Source organism: Tursiops truncatus, chromosome 14 (assembly GCF_011762595.2).
Source record: "Tursiops truncatus isolate mTurTru1 chromosome 14, mTurTru1.mat.Y, whole genome shotgun sequence".
Lineage (NCBI taxonomy): Eukaryota > Metazoa > Chordata > Mammalia > Artiodactyla > Delphinidae > Tursiops > Tursiops truncatus.
In genome coordinates, this window is record NC_047047.1 from 70813732 (window position 1) to 70834516 (window position 20785).

General features: G+C 55.0%; 1 protein-coding gene across 1 annotated transcript in view; it reads right to left on the reverse strand.

The window, feature by feature from the left end:
* The window catches only part of KLHL29 (kelch like family member 29), a 311704-nt gene that overhangs the window by 142752 nt on the left and 148167 nt on the right, over positions 1–20785 (reverse strand). Inside the window, exon 3 of the mRNA XM_033838957.2 lies at positions 383–712. Within this exon, the coding sequence (XP_033694848.2) occupies positions 383–667 (285 nt within the window). The 5' untranslated portion in view covers positions 668–712. The remainder of the gene's footprint in view (positions 1–382; positions 713–20785) is intronic.

A 20785-nucleotide genomic window follows, 5' to 3' on the forward strand; every position in this document is an offset into this window, starting at 1 on the left:
TCAGGATCTTCTTCCAAACCCAAGTAACCGGTGCCCCAGGGGGCTTGCCTGGCGTACAGGCGCCTAGTTAGGAAACCCGTATTGCCAACCGGGAGTTTCATGGTCATTTCACTGGCTAAGCACCCTTCATCAACATGGCAGAGGACAACGCGGGGCCTCAGCCACCTGCTCGTCTTCCCACGTTAGTCACAGAGAGAGGCTTCATGGAAAATAAAACCACGCGCACTTTAACTTAAACAGGTGCCCGGCGCAGCTCCAGGGCTGCCCACGCTCTGGAGAAGGCAGCGCCCAGGGAACGGGCTGCGGAGCTGCCCCAGGGCTGTGGGGGAAGCAGGCCCCTCTGCCCGACTGCTGCTCACAGCGGACGCCAGGCAGGTCTTACCTTGGTGGTGACGGCAGAGGCAGAGCTGGCCACGAGGCTGGGGATGGCCTCGCTGCTGCCGGTGGTGCAGGGCGCGGGGGCCGTGGCGGGTGTGGGCAGCCGGGAGGGCACCCCGGGTAGTGGCAGGAGGCCGGGCCGGGCGCTGAGGCTGCTGGCTGTGCCGCACCCCGCCCCGGTGGTGGCACTGCAGATGCTGGTGGTCCCATGCGTCCCGTTGGCACTCCACTCGCGGCGGTCCCAGCCCACCCGGTAATCTCTTTCGAAGCGGCTGTGGTGCCGGGACATCTCGGTGGGCCGCGGCTGCTCCTCACGTGGAAACAGAGGCCGGACCTGCTGGCACAGAGTGGAGAGGAGGGCGATTTAGACCAACGGCAGCCCTGCCAGGACCCGAGGAGGACAGCACTGGCTTTCAGCATCCATTAAGCGCCTTCCCTAGGCTCAAAGAAAGGGCTCTCAAACGTTAGCTCATTTCATATTCACAGCAGCCCGCAAAGCATGGATCATTAGCCCCATCACAGACGAGGAATAAATGACTTGTCCGGGATCACGTGGCAAAAGTACAGTCAATGAGCTTTGAACCCAGGCGCAGTTTAGAGTAATCCTTTCTGGTCGGAGCATCACGGTGCCCTGCACGATGCAGATGTGCACCTTCTAATTATGACTTGGGATTTTCTCCCTCCATCCCCACTGTGAAAACAAGACCCCGTGGACCCCCCAGGCTGCGTTTTCCTCAACCCTGTGATGGGGTGAGAGCAGCCACGTCTGTAGACTCGCTCTGTGGTGAACAAGGCCCTTGACATAGATCTCATTTGATCCTTGGAGTGGCCTGTGACGTGGCAGGGTCGTCCCCATGTTATGGACCAGGGAGTTCATTCAGAGTAAGTGATTCCCTCGAGGTCAGAAAACTAGAAGGTGAGAAAGTGGCCGGGATCTCCAGCCTCCAGACCGCGGCTCCGTATACGACTCAAGTCTGAGAAGGTGTTAAGCCTCCGGGACTTGAGAGTTTTCTTTCATAACCTACAAATCCCTTGCTGGCATCAGAGCCCCCCGTGCTCCCCGGCCTCTGTCAACCAGACAATCTCCCACACAACTTTCCTGAATATCCGAACCTAAGGCCCTCAGTGTTGTCATGGAGACCTAGACGCACCAGATACTCCGAGGGCCTCCTGCATCGTCGGGGATCGTATTTTGCTCAGCACGACGGTGACTTGCCTGGCTGCCTGCCAGCCACCCTCAGTCAGGAAGGATGTAAAGATACAGGAGACGCTGTCTCAGTCGGAGGGGCCTCAGCGAGGCAGAAGCAGAGGCAGATGGGAGAACATAGGCAGTGCCGGGGCACCGATGAGGGTGAGTGTGGGGCCTGCCTGCACATCACATCCCCAGCCCTGCCCCGGCTCAGGCACAAGGGATGTGGTCATCTGTGACTCTTTTCCATTCTCCACCCACTTCCTGTCTGGGGTGTGAGCTCCTGGAGGTCAGGGACAGCTCCTGGATCACTTTCCTATTGCGCCCCAGTCCAGCTCAGCCTGGGGACTCCGGAGTTGTTGGCTAGTAAATGGACCAGTTTATTTTTAAAACTTCTGTTAAGCCTGATCCTAGTCTGGTCTTGGTACATCCAGAACTAGTGGCCAACTTCTAGCGCCACAGAGCCAGAGCCAGGCTCAGCCCAACCTGGGTTGTGGCTGGCGGGGCCCTGGCAGCCACTGTCCCTTCCCTCGGCACTGTCCCCTCTTGCTGGGCACATGACCCCGAGGCCTGGGCTCAGCCTGCAGGCCTACCTGGCGCAGAGCTGGCCGTAGCCTCTTAGCTGGACGGTGGGTTCACTGTTTATTTCATCACTATGCTTCACGGCTTACACAATGCCACAAAAATTGTTTTTTCATCTGTTCGATATTAATATCATAAAAATAAAAATAAATATCCCTTTGATCACCCTCACAAACTTTTCCGAGCCAGGTTCTCGGTAGAGATGTCTACACTTGGCTCTGGTCACCTTCCCTCCTCCAGGTCACACTGCAACCTGCTCCCATGTGGCTCTCGCTCTGGCCACTCCTTGGGGGGTTGTTCTCATCGAGGTCAAGAAGGACCTGCTCGTTCCATTCACTGGGACATTGATGGCCGTGCCTTCCTTGAACCCCCCCTCCACTTGGCGTGGTTGATGTCCTTCTGGAAAGCTCCTCTCTGTGGTTTCTGTGACGTCGTGCTCTCACTTTTTCTCCTTCCTCTGCTACTCCTTCTCCGTCTGCATTGCAGGCTCCTCTTTCTCAGCGCTTCCTGGAGGGCCCCTGCTTCCTCCCCTTTGCTCACCCTACACGCTCTCCCTGGATGACCTCATTCAGCTCTCACCTCTTTACTGACGACTCCCAAGGCCACGTTTCCAGCTCCCTCCCTCTCCTTGCACCATGCCCACTATCCTACTGCCTGAAGGTACCTAAAACTTGTAGTCCCTAAATAAACTCATTGTTCTTTGCCCAAACACGCATTCTCAGGAATTCCCTCTCTCTGAGAAAGCCGCATGTCCCCATGTCCATCCCGTATTTCACAGTGGGGTCTTTGCGTCTGTTGCTCTGGTTATTTTTCAGATCTGCCCCCCTCCATCTGCACATCCATCCCAAATCGTGTCTCCCACATGGATTATCCCAATCGGTCCTCTGCCCCAGCTTCACCCTTCTTGTCCATCCTCCACCAACTGCCCTTATGGCTTTTTTTTTTTTTTTAACATCTTTATTGGAGTATAATTGCTTTACAATGGTGTGTTAGTTTCTGCTGTATAACAAAGTGAATTAGTTATACATATACATATGTCCCCATATCTCTTGCGTCTCCCTCCCTATCCCACCCCTCTAGGTGGTCACAGAGCACCGAGCTGATCTCCCTGTGCTATGTGGCTTCTTCCCACTAGCTATCTATTTTACGTTTGGTAGTGTATATATGTCCATGCCTCTCTCTCACTTTGTCCCAGCTTACCCTTGCCCTTATGGCTTTTTAAAGCACAGGTCTGATCACCATCCTCTCCTCTCCTGCTTTAAACCCTATCCTTCAGAATACAATCCAGACTCCTCGGGGTGGCCCAGAGGACACTTGAGCATCTGGGATGGCTCAGTTTTCTAGCATCACTGTTCACTCTTCCCACCCCAGAGACGATGCCCGGCCATTCCAAACGCTGTACAGTTTCTGAGGGCGTCACACCCTCTCTCACCTCGGGGACAAGTCCCCCCGGCTCCTCTGCCAGAACTGGCTTCCCCCTCCCCCTGGCTAAGTTCTGTGTGTCAGTTATGACACAACTCAGGCACTGACTCTTCTCAGAGGTTGCATTGACCCAGGTCAGGTGAGAGGCGCTCCTCTGTCCCCCTGAACGTCTGTACCCACTATCATCCCAGCACTCGTGGATGGCTGGCGTACGTTTACTCCCTTGAGAGTAAACTCCAGGCTTATTGTCTCTGTAATCTTAGCACCTAGCAGACTCTAGCGTAGAAGGGTGTTCACGTAATGTTTGCTGAATGAACAAACACATGTTTATTCCTTCTTAATTGCTCAATGTTTCAGGAAGGGAGAAATACATTTGTGTAAAGGGAGAACCTCAGACACAAACACCTTGAGTCTTCCAGCTGGAAATTCTGTGTAGGCACTGGAGTTAGCAAATGTCCTACCTTTCTAGGAAATCAGAACTGAAGTCTCTAAAGACAGCTCTGAAAGGAGAATCTATGCGTCCAGGGTCAGCTGGACTGCAGAGCTTAGACTCTGGTCTCCTGAGATTCACCTGCCTAGGCAGGGCTCTGGTTAATTACCAGTCCCCCCAGGGGCGACTGCTTCCCTAGGTTGGATCCTAAGTGGGGCCGAGATGATGCTCAGAGTTCAAAGCACTGTGTCCTCTTTCTGCTCACCCAGAAGACCCATCCAGCCTCCCTTGTAGTTAGGTTGGATCATGCATCTGAATTCAGGCAGACAGAATAAGTGGGGAGGGGCCCTTTATAAACATCCTGCATGATCCTGTGGTTCTCTCTGCTTGCCTTGGCGACCTCAGAGGCCACATCTCCCGGCTGGTGCAGCGATCTGACGGGAGAGGGTTGTTCCCTCAGCGCGGGACTTGGCATGATTGGGACATAAATCTTCATCGTGTTAAGGCACTGAGATTGGCAGTTTGTTACCTAAAAGTCTAGTCTAGCCTGGCTGATACACGAAATCAGCCCCTACATTCCTACAAAACAACACAACCTCACATATTGTCAAGGAACCATCTGCTTCCAGCTGGTGGGAATGGAGATGAGGAGGGCTGGCATTCAGGTGGCCCCTGAGACGTGCCCAGAGGTGGCAGAGTGTGCTTGGCTCCAAGGACACCACCGATGGCGGTCATACCTCGCAGCTCGCTGCCTTGGGCTGGGCCGCCCGCTGGACCACACTGTGGTTCCCTCTTCCTCACAGCCCCAGTGCGTGGCAGGAAAGTTGGCCCAGCAGCTGCACCTCTGGGGGTCCCCACCCCGCTGCTCATCCCTTCAAGTCTCCTGAAAACGCCTGAGAGGAGATGGAAACTCAGGCAGCTGGAGGCCACACAATCTGGTCTCAGCCTCATGAAGTATATCCAAAAAAAAGGTCAACTATTTGCAGGTTTGGGTTCAACTTCATTCCTCAGTTTAACTTCCCCTTTCAAACGGAACGAAAGGAGAGTGCTGCCTGGTGTACCCTGGTGAGATGGCAGAGTGCCAGCAACAGAGGTGGCCATGTCAGTACTTCCTGCTGGGCTGTGGCCCCTGTGCCCACACGTGCAGCCCGGGCGGTGGGGGGAGAGGCGTCACTGGGGCGGGAGGAGGCCCCCAGCGCACGAGGCATCTCAGACGAGACTGGTCGAGCAGTTACAGACAGAACGTGTAGAAATGCTTCCTTGTCACGGCGCGCACCTGGTAGGCGGCCTATGACCTGGCAGAGCCTGGCTCGGGGGCCGGCACCGAGAGAGGAGGGAGCCGGGCTGCAGCCATGCCCGAGCGTGTGGGGCTGTTTACCAGGAGCCAGGGCTCGCACCTGGGTGGGGTTAGTGTGTGGCCAGCACCTTTTCAATCCATGCACATGCGTGAAGAAAGAGCTCTAGGGTCTAGAAAATTCTATATTCGTGGGTGGAGCCAGGTCAGGCCGAGGTCCAGGGTACAGATGTTTCGGGGCAGGTCCGGGGTTAAATCTGAAAAGTCGCCCAGAGGTGGGAGTTTTGCGTGTGAGACTTGGCTCTTGCCTCTGGGATCCTGAGCGGCAGAACTGTTTCTCTACCACGAGTGCTGTCCTCTGCACCGTCCCAGGGATGCTGGGCTGACAGAGAGGAGGGGACACCCCTGGGGTGGGGGGAACCCCATTTTCCCTTGCCTGAAGCCACATGCCTCCCAGTTCCTAAAAGGCACGCACCTCCACCATCTCACTTGGTGGCCCCCTGTGCAGACACCTGGGTTTCCACTTTTCAGAGCCCGACCCGGATCCAGAGAGGCTGAGCCTGGGCCCAGTGCACCGCTCGGGAAGCCGGTCCCAGCCCCCGGTTCCCAGTCCCTTCTCTCTGTACACACCTCTCTTCCCCCCGGGGAGAGGGAGGGGAGCAGAGGCCCTGCCTACAGAATCACAGCAAATGTGAAGAACGGGGTGAACGTCACTCTGAGATGCTCCTGATGGGCCAAAGTGCTGCTGTGAACGCACAACCAGTGTTCCTGCACCACCTGTCCCCCACCCCCCGCCCTGCCCCCGTCTCCCCGTTCAGAGCCTCAACACAAGCGGGCATGCCCTGAGCCTAAGGACAGAGTCTCCCCAGCACCCCAGAAATGCAGCAGGGCCACACAGACCAGCTCCAGGGAGAATCACGACCGGCAAGCCCAACTACCTCAAAGCTGAGATGACCCCTTGGAAGCGTTACAGAAGCCACCCTGGTGTGCCTGGTGGCGTCTCTGTGCCCCGTGAGGAAGGCCTTTTTTGTCCAGGGCTCCTTTCCAGGAGAGAGTGGAGGGTCTGTTCTTGCCGCCTCCAACCCTGCGGGATGATGTACCAGCTCCCGTGATGGCTCACCTGCTCACCAGAAAGGGTGTGTGCTCCCCTGGGAGGGGCCTTGGCCTGGGACCTCCACACACAAGCTCCACACTTGGGCTTCCCTTCCATCCGGAGTGAATGGAAGTTGGAAGTCGGCTTCCGTGCCTACTGGGCACTGTGGACAATTCCTCAATGTGGCCAGCACCACTAGAGCACCAGGTGTGTAGGGACACAGGAGGGACCACCCGGTCCCCAGGCTCTTTCGATTCCCTTGGAGGAGTCGGCCGGGTTGCTAACTGGGATGAAAACCAAATGACAAAACTGCCCCAGCCCCTGACTTCCAGCTCTTACCCCAAACCTCTGCCCACTGCCTGTCCCTGGAACCCTTATCTCCTGCCTCTCTCCTTCTCCGTGCTCCTGATGCCCAGATAGAAAGCATGTCCGGGGCCTCCACTCTGCACCCATCCTCCCTTGTCTTAGTAATTCCACCTGTCTGGAATTTGATCCAAAGTTTTAGGTGTTGTTTATTTTATTTTTACATTTTCTATGCTGTGGTTAGGTTACCTCTATAATGATAGAAAAGTTAATGTCTCTACTTCGGAATTGTATAAGAAATAGTCTGGTACCATGGAGCCTACCCTGTGCGTCCTTCCCCGCGGGGAAATATGGGCTCCACCCCAGTCGGTGCCTAGTTTAAGGTCCAGTTCAGACTTTGGAAAACATGCATAGAGTTGAACCCTTCCATGCTCAACGCTCCTGTCCGACCCCGAGAGCTGGGCAGGCCCCTGGTGTTCGGCACCTCTCTGGCCCTGTGCACAGGCTGGCCATCGAGCTGTTGCGTTCCGAGGCCTCTCTGCAAAGGGGCCCACACTCCTTGTTCTGTTCGGGGAAGCCATACCTAACTACCTGCCTGAGTCCAAGTGCTGGGCCTGGCCCCTCTGCTCTGTCGGCTCAGCCCTCAGTGACCACTCCAGGACTCAACCCGGGGCCCCTGGGCAGTGGAAAGAGAGCCGGGTGGAGAGTCAAGAGGGTTACGTTTGACCCCCAGCACCACCCCGTACTAGCCCCAGGAACTCGGGGGCTGCAGGTTATTCATCTGGAAAGCGGGGATGGACAGCTCTACCCGCCCCCAGGGCCTCTGTTAGGACCACACTGTAAATCCTGTGAGCCCTCTGCACCTGGGGAAAAGCCCCAGCGCTGGGTAACGAGCAGAGCCGAGTTACAGGGCAGAAAAGGACAGGCCTGCGACTCCAAAGCCAAAGCAACCTGGCAAGTTTCTGGGATGAGGACAAAGGAGGCTGTGAACTACGAAGCTGTGTGGGTCTGTGTCTCACAGACTCCCTGAGACCCCCTGTGCTGGGGGGATAGCCAGGACCTCGCAGGGTGCTCTGTCACCCGGGGCCACTGGGAGACAACACACTGGGCTGGAAGGAAGGTCATCCTCAGCTGAACATCTGTGACCTAGGGGATCTCCTACTGCAAACCCTACAGCCTACCCTGACGGATGGACTTCTGCCTGAAGCTCAGGGGTGCCATGATGGATGCCAAGTCCAGGGCCCGAGGATGGCCTGGAGGAGGGCAACAGCAGACACCAGGCTCAGCCCTGCTGCCCGGGCTGTATCTCTGTAATTCAGTCTCATGTACACTTGCTGGATACCAGGTCAGCATCCTGCCCCACAGACTTGCCTCTACATGAATAATGCATGAATAAATAATTAAGTACTGTGACTGTCACAGTCCTTTCCTTTGTATTGTCCATGTGGGGCTGGGGCCCAGGGGCCACGGTCCAGGAGCCCACGACACTCCTGAGGCCCTGTGCTCGAGGACCAGCACGCTGTGCAGCCTTGAACTCGCTGCAGGATGCGCTCCGTTCCCCCCACTATTGACATGCCCTGTGTGCACATGCTGTACCGGGGATCACAGGTGACCGATGACCCTTCCCTCCTTCCTATCGTTAAGGCACACGGAGGAGTGGGCGCTGGCTGTAAGGACATGAAGGCGTGATTAATCCACAGGCCAGTGGGGAGGCCGCACTGCCTCCGGACAGGAGGCTGAGGGATGAGCCATGGCCCGTCCGGCCCCGTAGGAAAACGTGTGATTGCCTCATCTGGGGGAGACACTGCCCAGTTGGCTGGAACAGTCGGTGCCCATCTCTCTTATTTTCGTTTCCCTCTCTGCATCTTTTAGCCTTTCTTCTGGAGCAAAATAAGCAACAGCAGCCGGAACACCGTCTTGGCAAATGCAATACAAAGGAATTCTACAGGTGCTTCTGGAGAAGCCGGCTTGGCCCTGACTTGGCATAGATGTCAGCAGGAGCTGGGGGCACCCCTCGGACATGCCTCCTGGCTTCCTGGGGCTGCCTCGGCTCCCACCGACCCCCGTCCCCACCGAGACCCCACTGACTTAGACGACTTGATTCTGGCTGAGGCTCGGGGGTGGGCCTGCCCCAGCCCCTCCTGTAGAAGGCGTCCTCTGAGCAGCCCTTTCTTCTCTGAGCTCCACAGGCAGGCCACGACCCAGCGATGGGCTAGCACGTTCCACCGCCCAAGTGAGTGCCACTCCTCAAGGGTGTGCTCCCTGAAGACTGGACCCCCCTCTGTTTTCTCCATGGAGCTGATCGGGCACTGGCTGGGCACCCGGGCACGGGACACAGGAAATGCTCCCAGATCAAAGTGGCAAGCCCTTTCCAGCTCAGAACACACTCTGAGGCAAGAGAGGCGCCCAGGGTGAAAAAAGCAAGGAGGCCACCCTCTCAGGTCTGGCCCTGAAAGCGCGGGCTCCTTACAGATTTCCTCACCCGTCTCATCCAGTCCAGTTCCCGCTCCTGGGGGGAGGTATTCCTCAGCGGGGAGCAGGTGCTCAGCACCTCCAAGTGGATATAAAATGTTCGGGTAGTGGGGGCCACGTGTAGGTGCCAGACTGGACCCAGGGCCCTGTTCCAAATCCTTTGGACCAGCTCAGAAGCCAGGGAAGCTCTGGAACAGTCACAGGCTGACACCAGCCTCTTCCTGTTCTCAGCCAGAAGAGCGACCTAGGTGTGGTTTTATTGTTAGCGCCTTTCCTTAAATACCAAGGCCCCAGTGAGCTGAACACAGCCACTGCTGTCGTATTTCACCCCTGCTCTGAAAGGGCCTTTCCCTTCCACCTGTTTTGGGCATCCAGGAGGGACTACTGTCCTCCTGTGAATACCACCCGCCCCCGCCCCCCGCCCAGCCATCACTGGTCACTCACTCAGCAGGGTAAGTGTGACACCTTCCCAGTCCAGGTGTCAGGCTGCGGTGGCTCATCCCAGCCCCGCTGCTTAGCTGCTGGCAGGTTCCACCAAGACCTGCTGCAGCTCCAGGGTCTGGACCCAACCAAGCAGCTTCTACCAGGCCCTCCAGGCTGGGGGGAGAAGGGAGTCAGGGATGCGATAGCTCAGATTAGAAACCAGAGCAGTGACACCTGACCTCCGCTTCCTTTCCCCAGGCGGCATCAATCTCTGTTACAGAGGGCTTGAGGGTGTCATCTTTACCTTTAAAGGAAGACAGGGAACTGCTTTCTCCACCACCAGCTAAACCTGCGTGTATTTCCTAGGTCTTGGCTCATCCAAAGCTTTGGGGGAGACACAGCCCAGCAGACCCCAGACCAGTGAATGGACTGGCTCAGGGGAGGGCAGAGAGGGAGCCCCTCCGTTAAAGGTCCAGTGGTGGTCATGGCAACAACAGCATGACCTTGTAGGGCCACGGTGCTTACCCTTCGCAAGGGTCTTCAAAAGCACTACATCATTTCCTTCTCACAACGTCCCAATGGTGTAGGCAGGGATGCGTTGACACTGGCTTTTGTAAGTGGGGGAGATGAAGAGGAGAGGATGAAGATCAGGGCCTGGATAGTGGCCTCAGCACCCCTGACCCAGTGCAGTCTGTGGACCTGCAGCACTGGCACCACCTGGGGGCTTGTTAGACTGCAGAATCCCAGGCCCAGCCTCAGCACTACTGAGCTGAAATCTGCGGTTTTCACAAGATCCTCCAGGAGGACCTGAATGCAGGTAGAGCCTGAGACACACCAGCCTAAGATCCGCCCATTAGCAGGACCAGAGTCGGCCCTAGGACCCCGGCGCTCTGATGCTCCTACAGTGCTCGCCACTGCACTGTGGTCCTTGGAAGGCCCTGGCGGGCAGAGGTATTCTGGAGAAAATCCACATTCCATAATTACAGGGCTTAATACATGACCTAAAAAGACACATGTCTCAAAATGCTTTTCTGATGATAGGTTTCCAGAAAAATGCCACCAATTCCTTTTCTGGGCCCAATTTCTAACGCAAAAAGCAATCTCCCTGCCTCGGAAAGGTGGTATCCAGTGCCTGTATTAGAGGAACAATATTAAAAGAACAAGCCTCCCACTTCTGTCCCTTCCCGTGTGCACCTTTACTTTGAGACATTCTGGCTGTGGGTTTTGATGCAGTAATTTTTTTTTTCAAAAAGGCACACAGGATTCAGAGCCTTTTCTCATGGGACAGATTGACTAGGCATTTGTGCTATCGCTACTGGTGTAAATCCTTATAATGGTGATAATGAAAAATAAAAAAGATATTGGAAATGACAGTTGGCCGCATAATACCAGCATAAACTGAGGGAAGAAGGGAGGTGTGTATAAATTAGGGGCTCGTAAACACCGGGATCGATGAGGCAGCTATGGCGGGCGGGTATGGTTTGACGGCATAGAGGACAACTACCCAGAGTCATCGTGACGAGGAACCATCTTTGCTCCTCTGACTCCCTGTTCTTGGTGGCTTCACAGAGTATGGAAACACCAGAGCCTGGAGCCTGCTTTCCCCCGGTCCTGCAAACACGCGATTGCAGAATTGGGAGCTAGACTTTGCAGTTACTTCCCTTCTCTAAGCAGGCCTCCCGCTCTCTCACAGGCTGCCTCTGGCACGCCTGATTATTCCGAATCTTGCAGAATTGACTAATTCAACAAGATGTCTCTTCACAGCAAATGGTGTTCATCAGTGACCCAAGCTGATGGATGAATCCTACTCGGTGCCTGGAGCCAGACCTAGCAGCAAGAGTTGCGAAGAAGAAAGACTAATACTCGCTCTCTATTTGGCTGCCAAAAATGCTCTTGCAATTTGCTCTCTTCTAGACAAGGGTCTATTCAAAAGTCTATTTGGAAACATTAGGGAACGGCCGTCACATGGCTGGCAGATCATACTGCCTGTGACAGGATATTATCATCCTTGGGAGAGACTCGGCTGCTTTTTTAGTTCACTGAGTAAGTAGTGTCTGGGCTGATGGCTGCAGAATTGCCCCAAGGGCTGGGGACATTAAAATCCCTGTCCAGAGTGAATGCAGAACCAACCACCACTTCAGCAGCAAGATTTGTAGCACCTTCACCGGCGCTGGCATGAGCACGCTGCCCTCTCTTCTCCATCTCTGGGGGCTCCTGCTTACCCAGAACCCCTTCCTGGGAAATTAAGAGGTAGCCTGCTTCCTCTTCCGGGGCTCCACGTGCACGGGTCAGGACTCTGCCCCCTTTTCCCTCCCAAGCAGCCGCTTGGGCATGCTCTTGATTAATACATGTTCTGCCCTTTCCTTGTCAAGTCGTATCAAATTTACTGACCACCTCTTGCCTTCATTATGCCTGGCTCTGGGCAAGATCCTGAAAGCAGGCAGGGGTGGGGCAAGGTTCTGGCTTCCGTGCAAAGTAGCCCTGTCAAGAGGAGAGCACACAGTAAGGACGCAGAAAAGCATGAGCGCCCGTGGGCTCGGGGGAGGGAGTGGCTGGTCTGGGCTGCAGCCCAGGGAAGCTCAGCTTCCTGGGGCTTCATTCATCTCAGAGAACAGACTGTATTTGAGCTAGGACAGTGTGAGGGTGAGCATGTGGGAGAGGAAATAAATGCCAAGGATGGAAGTCTCAGCTTTGCCCGCCGTGCATCCGGCCCACTGAGCTCATCCCAGACGTGGGCTATAACACCCTCTCCCCGAGAGAGAGGTCCCTAAAAAGCCTTTGCTTCGGCTTTGGGAGCTGAGGGCCCACACTGTTCACTGGGGCTTCCTCCATGATCAACAGGGGAGGGGAGGAGTGTTTGGGGCCACTTGGGAGAGACTTTTGTCCCCTGCTTCGGCCACTCTCCTGCTCACCTCTCTCTCAAGGGCCCGGCTTATCTCAGACCTCAGAGCCTCCTCTACCTTCATTTTGGGAGCTGCTGCCCTGTCTTGTTGTACTTGCTTCAGCTTTTCACTGTCTTTATTCTATGTCTGTATTTTTAATTAAATTAAATCAGAAACAAACAAACAAACAAAAAACCCCAAACAGCTACCCAGACCAGAGGGCAGCCTGTTTCGAGGTCGTGTGTTTTATCACCACCCAAGCATGCAAACGAGGCAGCCTCTGTTGACAAGTTCACATCTCCAGTGCAGAGCTGGCTGTTTGAACAGCTTGTGTGCAGTAATTGAGACATAGATTTTTGTTGCTTTTCTGTTTATTTTTAGATTAACCAAGCAGGGACACTTGGCTTCTAGGCTGCCACTTCCACCCTGTCGGGCACCCTGGGACTGCTGGCCCCATGCCCACCAGCAGCAAGGACCACCATGTTCCCTCTGGGTTCCCCCTGCCCTGGGTTTGTTCTGCTTCTGACTCTGTGTTTGACCTTCACCGTGACCCTCAGGGCTCAAGGCAGGGAAGCTGATGAATGCAGGCTGACCGCTGGCTGTTCCCTAACCCCCAAGTCCCCGAAGACCGTATCCCTACAGTGCTGGACTCTCACAGCCTCTCTGTGGTCAGAAACCCCCTTGGACGACAGTGTTACCCGAGGCACAGAGCGTTAGGGCAGAGATGGAACTGGGATCCAGACCTGCCGCTCCCAGGGCAAGGGGGCTCCAATGAAGGAAAGGCCACAGGGCTCAGAGAAGATTCTCCCAGGGTTAATTTTCTATTTGGGCCACTTAAAAAATTTATGTTTGCATTCACCTGGATAAGTGAGTTAGGCTACGATGATGAACAGCCAATCTCAGTGGTTTAACTCCAACTGTGTGCTTTTCACTCATGCTACCCGTTCACCACTGGTCACCTGGGGTCATCCTTCTTCAGGACCCAGGCTGAGAGAGCGCCCCTCACCTGGGCTCTGCTGGCCACGGTGGCAGAGGGTTTGGGGAATCACACACACTGGCTCTTAAAGCTGTCCCTTGAAAGGGACATGCGTCCTTCCTGCTCTCATGTCATTGGCCAAAGCAAGCCACGTGGTCATGTCTAACTTCAAGCAGGTGGAGGAGTGCAACCCTACCATCTGCCCAGAAGAAGAAACAGTTATGGGGAAAAGACAGAGATGAAAGGGTGTGTGTGTGTGTGTGTGTGTGTGTGTGTAGAGTGCCCATCCTGGGCTAAGTTCTCCTCCTCTGAACCCTACAGCATCCCTGAATCCCTCTATCTCACCAGGAGCCACATTCGCTTGACACGCTATGATTTTCTTTTCTTTTTTTTGCGGTACGCGGGCCTCTCACTGCTGTGGCCTCTCCCGCTGCGGAGCACAGGCTCCGGACGCGCAGGCTCAGTGGCCACGGCTCACGGGCCTAGCCACTCCGTGGCATGTGGGATCTTCCCGGACCGGGGCACGAACCCGCGTTCCCTGCATCGGCAGGCGGACTCTCAACCACTGCGCCACCAGGGAAGCCCGACATGCTACGATTTTTGTCTTCTCATCCCACAAGGCTGGCAGCTCCCTGAGCGCAGAGCCTGTGTCCTCATCTCACTGTCCCAGTGCCCCCCACCCCAGGCTGGGCATAACAGAGGGGCTCACTGATGTTTACTGGGCTGAACTGTCCCCAGGGCTGCAGCATGAGCAAAAAGGACAAGACATGTACAAGGGTCCTGAGACCACTTTCTTCTCCCAGTGGTGTATCTCCACCTCTGCATGGCTTGAGGCCTTATTCTGTGCCACCTCTTCCCAGAAGCCTTCCTGGACCATTCAGGCAGCAGGGATAGCTGCTCCAGGTCTCCCCCCAACCCACCCCTGTACTCAGCACTGCTCTTTTTATTACAGATCCTGTGAAATGATAATCGTGTAACGGGCTTATTAAACAGGTTGAACTCAGTGGGATATCAATCAGTAGCAAACAGATTTCTTTTTCTCCTACTACTTCCCTTCAAATCTACCCTGTTGGACCCAAACTGCTTTTTTTGTTGGTCACTTTTGGGTGCTACTTCTATTGTTATTACTGTTGCTGCTGCTACTTCTACTACTGAGAGCTGATGCTTCCTGAGCATTTACTGTGTGCCTGGCATCGTACTGAGGGCTGTCCACGCATCAGCCTTTCTAGTCCTCAGAACAAACCTATGAGGGGGGTGCTTAGAATGTTTAACTGAAGCATGGAGAGGTTCAAGTAGCCTATGTGGTCACACACCTAGTCATGGGCAAGGTCAACTCTAAAAACAGTCTCATCCTCAGCTTCTCCTTAGCTAAGTCCAATCTTTTATCAGAACTCTGATCTCATAGCCAGTTCAAAGTCTCTCCCCTCGGCCCAGCCCCCGATGACCCAGGCTCAGCATCCTGTAATGGGGGTGGGGTGGGTGGGATGTGACACTCTCCGGGTGCTGCCTCTTTGTCACTCACTAACAGCTGCTTCTGGCTTCCCCAGAGTGCCCAGGAGGGAGGCTGAGAGGACAGAGGCAACGTGTGACCAGAGCACTGCAAGCCTGCAGAGATGGCCTCTGGATGGCGGAGACCCAGTGGGCACTGTTGTGAGTTTTTTTGCTGGAGCTGCCCGGATGGGCTGGCTGTGTTCAGTGTGCTCCCTGAACGGCTCTGACAGCTCACCCCCTGCTGGGTGGGCTCTCCCAAGACAGCTCAAATCTGACTCCCTTGTACATTGGCTACTCTGGAAACATGACCGGGACGTTACCTTGACCGGCCACCTCTGGACTTGCAGAGTCAGGCACAGTGCTGGTGTCTGGTTACATCCTCCCAAATGCTCCAGTCTCAGGGCAGCACCAGGTCCCGCGGAGGAAAGGCTTGGGTTGATGGCTGGGGGTGGGGTGGGGGGTACGTCCCCAGGAGGGGAGGGAAAAGCCTCAGCACCCTTCCCTAGGATAACGCTCTTCTCAGGAAGTATATTTCCTGTAGTCGTCACAAGCTTTTTTTTTTAATTTTGGGGCTGGGGGAGGTTGGGGGTGTCCTGGGGCTACGTAGCTCCCCTTTTAACGTGGGGTTCCTGAGCACATTTCACGCTCAACCTTGTGCCTCATCTGAGACTCCAGGACAACAGGAATGGTCACATCAAACGGCCTGCAAGAGCTGACTCAGTCCTCCTCCAGCTCAGTTCTGGTCTCCACAAGGAAGCCTTCCTGACGACGCCAGGTTACGCTGCTGCTTTACACTTTGGCCCCGCTCTCTGCCGCCCTTGTTCTGCAGGGTCCCATGTGCCTGGTCACGTGCTAAGCTCTGAAAACACTCAGCATCGGGCACTCCCCATCGGCTGCCCGGGTGGAAGCCCTACTTACACCCATCCTACTTTACCCCCAGTCACATTTGTGCAGAGCCCAGCTCTACGGGGGCTCAGTCCCAGGGTCTACTGAGGGCAAAGGAGTGGGCATCCCGAGGACAAATGGGGATGACAGGGTCCGGGCCACTGAACGGGTGCTGCAGAGCTCAGCTGTCTGTGGGCCAGATCTCAGCTGCAGAGGCCCCTGGAGAGGGAGTGAGATGATCATCTGTTCCCGGCTCCGCCCAGCCCAGTCTGCAGGCACAAGCGGTCCATTAACAGAGGGCTGGCCTGTAGCGGCACCAGAGCAAGGCTGATACCCCACTGTCTGGGGTTCAACAAAGAATGCTGCAGAGGTCTGGGCTTGGATGGGGAGGAAGTTGGGGGGGTCCCTGCCTGAGGCTGGGGGGACTCTGGTGTCAGATACCAGCCTGGCACCACCAGGATGGACTTCTGCGGCCAGAATAAAAGGAGCTCAGTATAGCTCAAGCCAGAGAAAAGGCCTGACCTGGCACGCACTCCCTGGCTGCCCAGAAAATGACCTGTCCCCAGGAGCAGCGCGCTCACCCCACAGCCTCCAGGGCTGCCCACCCACGGGAAGTACCTGGTGACTCTCACCGTGAAGCAGAGACACAGGTGCCAACACCCCCTGTGCCTGCATGGGCATCACTTTCTACACCCCTGAGCCTTTGCTGGCCTCAGCCTCCTGATCAGGGGACCCCCTCTGTTGTGCTGACCCTTCCTCACCCAGCTGCAAGGAGACAGCGGGGAGGAGAGGCAAGGAGCCTTTATCGAGCACCTGCAGCATGCCTTCACTCTTCAAGCCACGTGAGTGAGTCCTAGCCCTGCGTCTGTTTTACAGAGGGGGAACCATCTCCGAGATCAGGTGGCTTGTTCAGGGCCACAAACAGAGGAAGTGGTGGTGCCATGAGTAGAGCTCTTGTATTTGTGCTCTTTCCACATCCCCTCCGGGCCTCACTTCTGGACTCAAGCTTCCTGCCAGCCTGGCCCTGCAGATCCTTTGCCTCCAACTCACAATGCTTCTTATATGTTGATGGCTTTGAGTTACCTCCTGACCCCATCACTTCTCCCCATCTCCATCCTGGCCACCCTGGTCTGAGCTGCCATCGTCTCTCACCTGGGTTTCTGCCAGAGCCTCTCAGCTCAGCTGCCTCCTTCATCTCCTACCCTCACTCAGCGTATTCTCCACACAGCAGCTTGAGTGATCCTGATAAAACCCGAGTCAGACCATCTTTCTCTTCTGCTCAAGTCCCTGCAATGGCCTGCATCTCACCCTGAGAAAAAGCCAAACCCTTACAAGGTCTGTGAGGCCTGGGGCCCACTTCCCTCTCTTACTTTATCTCCCCCACCCCAGCTACCGACAGCTCTGCTCTAGCACGCTGGCCTCCTTGCTGCTCTTCCAGCACCTTAGGCCCCTCCTACCCCAGGATCTTTGCACATGCTACTCCTCCTCCACCTGCCCCACTCTTCCCCAGTTAGCCCCAGGGCTAGGGCTCTGCTTTCCTTTAGGTCTCTTCTCAAATGTTACCTTCTCAGTGAGACTTTCTCTAACCAGCTTATTTTAAAATGCCAAGTTCTTTTCCTGTTTCATTTTTCGGTAGTTCTTATTGCCTTCTTTTAGACTACATAATTTACTTAGATTTCTCTGTCTCCTTCACACTGGAATGTAAGTTCTGTAAAGGCAGTGCTTACAGATATTGATTCATTTAATCCACATAACAATCAGCTATTACGATGGCCATCTCCCTTTTCCAGATGAGGAAGTAGGGGCACAGACAGGCCAAGCACCTTGCCCAAGGTCACCCAGCTAGGAAGTGGCAGAGCCAGGATTCAAACCCAGGCAGTGTGGCTCTCAGCCACCATGCCCTCCCACCACCAGTTCTATTCACTGCTGGATCATGGCTCAGACTGCCTGGGCCCTTGCAGGCACTCAGTAAAGAATGAATGAATGAGTGAATGCTGCAATTCCATGTCAGCATGGCTCCAATAGGTAGAGACATCCCGGTTGGGGGACTTCCATTGTCCCCTCCTATGCTTCCCCACCCACCAGGCCGCCCACACCTGTTGGTGGGCTATGTCAGTCAAGGTCAGTGAAGAAATGAATCTGCCCTGATCTTAAAGTGGGAACCACTTCTGCCCGTGGCCGCCAGGAAGGGACAGGTCAGGCTGGTTGGACAAATCCTCTTCCTTAGAACTGTGGTCAAGACCCATATATCCCATTCCTCTCCCCTGTCCAGTGCCCTCCACAGGGTCCTGGAGAGCTCGCTGGGGTCACATCATGAGTGCGGGGTAGGTAGACTGGATGGGCTCCTGGCCCCAAGCATCTTCTCATAACGCACCGGCTCCAGGAGCACTGAGAGCGAACAGCCAGCGCGCCCTTGGGGGCGGGCACATCCAAGAAGCAATTCCTTCGAGGAAAATTACTCAGGCGGCCATTTATTAAAACACAACTGCTCCTTTCGGCAGTGGAAATGCCAAATAGCTTTGAAGCTCCAGCCGTCCCCGAAACCCACGAAGCAGGCTTCTAGGCACTATCCGACTTCTAATCTGCCTGCTCTTCCGCATCTGGAAGGTCTAATGAAATGTTACACTGCGAGGAAACAAGGAAATAAGCAGCTTCAGAGGTGACGGACATGCACTTAATTCCTTGCCTTGGGCTGCCATTTGCATAAACCTCAAGGGAATAACTGGTAGGGGAAACAGAAGAAAAATAACAGTATCTCCACGTCTCGGGGCCAGGCCCTGTGCTGGGAGAGCCACAGCATCTTACATTTAACCCTCACGGGCAGCCCGGGGAGGAACATCTCATTGTTGTCTCTCTGGCAGAGGCCGCTGGTACTTCCCATGTCTGTGTCCCCCTCTTTCTTGGGGTCCACAGTGGGACAACACACCCCAGTCCCGCATGATTCTAGCTGGGGCCGTGGGAGTGATTCGGGTCCCCCACAGCCCTACGTGGGTATGAGCAGGGCTGCCTTCTTCTCCCTCTCGTCCCCTGTCCTTGGCAGGGCAGGACGAGGACCATGTGTCAGAGACACACCGTGGAAGGAGCCTTGGTTCCTGTCGGGGTCACGGAGCAGAGCTCCTTCCTGGAGGCCCACCCCCACGGTGGCCAAGAGAGAAAGAAGCTTCTACTGGATTACAGCACTACGATTTTGGGGTTGTTTCGGCAATCAGCCTGCCCCAGTGCAATCTTAACTTTACAGGTGAGGAAACAGAGGCTCAGAGAGTTGAAAGTGACTTTCCCGAGGTCCCCAGGAGCCTGGACCCAGCCAAGCAGGAGCTGTAAACTAGGAGCGTTAAATAGACCTGGTTCCTCCCCCAGGTGTCCCCAGTGAGAGGCCCAGGCAGCTACTCTGAGCCCATCTTCCAAGTTCAACTCCCAGTTTCGACGCTGAATCCCTGAGGATCCAGGCGGGAGACTGTCCCTGTGGGATGGTCTCTACCCTGCCTCATCCTGGGGAGAGAAGGCAGGAAGGAAAAAGGCTGTACCCTGGCTTCCTGAGGACTCTCTTCTTCCAAATGCCTGGGCAGCCCTGTGCACGACACATGCTTTGTAGGAAAGGTCAACTCCAGAAAGCAAGACTCAGCAAATCTTGCAATAGCCAAACCCTGAGAGCACGCTGCCCCATCAGAGCACAAGTGCCTCATGGAAACAGAAGGAGATCAGGTTGGCAGAGGCGGCGGGGGGTGGGGGGGCACCTCCCCTGCATAACTGGTTACAGCCGTTGGGCCCTGCCGTCTGCAGGAGCGTCTCTGGGTGTGCACGCCTCCAGGCGGGTGACTCTATTGAGGCTGAAATACGTCCTCTAGAAGCCTAGCGAGTTTTTGTTCCTTTATGAACACGTGCACAGAAAAAGATGCGATTGAAGGATGGAAAAAGAACGAACAAACCAGGGAAGAAATATGACTGTTGACTTCAGAGAGGCTATTTTAAACCAGAGGTTAAAGGGATGGAAATTAAAACAGAGCAAAACAAAACACTGCTCGGCCCTGGTCGCCTGACTGAGCCGTTTAGGCTTCTTGGTGCTGCTGCCCAAGGCTACCAGCATGGCGACATTGTCGACAACACACGGCCCACACCCCAGCCACTCCCAGCAGTGCTAATTACTTCCCAGGATTAATTCTTCAGTTTACTAGACAGTGCCTGCAGCCGTGCCAGAAACAAGAGCTTCTGGATGGAAGACACACCTACTGTTTCCCGGGAGCTGGACTTTGGGCCAAAACCCACACATTTTGCACAAGAAGAAGGCACCCGCTCTGCTGCTGTCTGCCGGGAGCATCAATTATGTGGATTTTTTTGGCTTGGACTTTCTTAAAAAAACATGTTGTATAGGAAAAACTCTTTTTCCCAGGTAGGGGAAAACTCAGTTCTTCCCTACTGTGGGTCTTTATCCTGTGGGTCTCCTGTTCTTTTACATAGAACACTTATTTCTGACACTTCCGGTCACCAAATGTGTGGGGATTTTCTCCCCACCTAACAAGCAAGTCTCCAACAGCAGCCAGGTGTCCTACAATTCAACTCACTTCTGACACTATCTACCTGGAGACAGCCTCAGTTCCCACAGGTCAAGGGCTCCATCCTACAAGACTGACCTCCCACCCCCGGTTCGGATGCCAATTGCAAGTCCAGGTTGTCACCTGTGCTTCTGACTGACCAACAATGGATGGAGTTTCCCATGACTTCCTCCCCGGGTTTGATTAATTTTTTAGAGCAGCCCACAGAACTCAGGGAAACACTCACTTATACTCACCACTTTATTAAAGGATACGATAAAGGCTATAGATGAACAGCCAGATGAAGAGACACACAGGACGAGGCCTGCGAGGGTCCGGAGGGCAGGAGCTTCTATCCCCATGGAGATGGGGTGCATCCTCCTCCCGGTGTGGGTGTGTTCGCCCACCTGGAAGCTCCCCAAACCCTGTATTATTG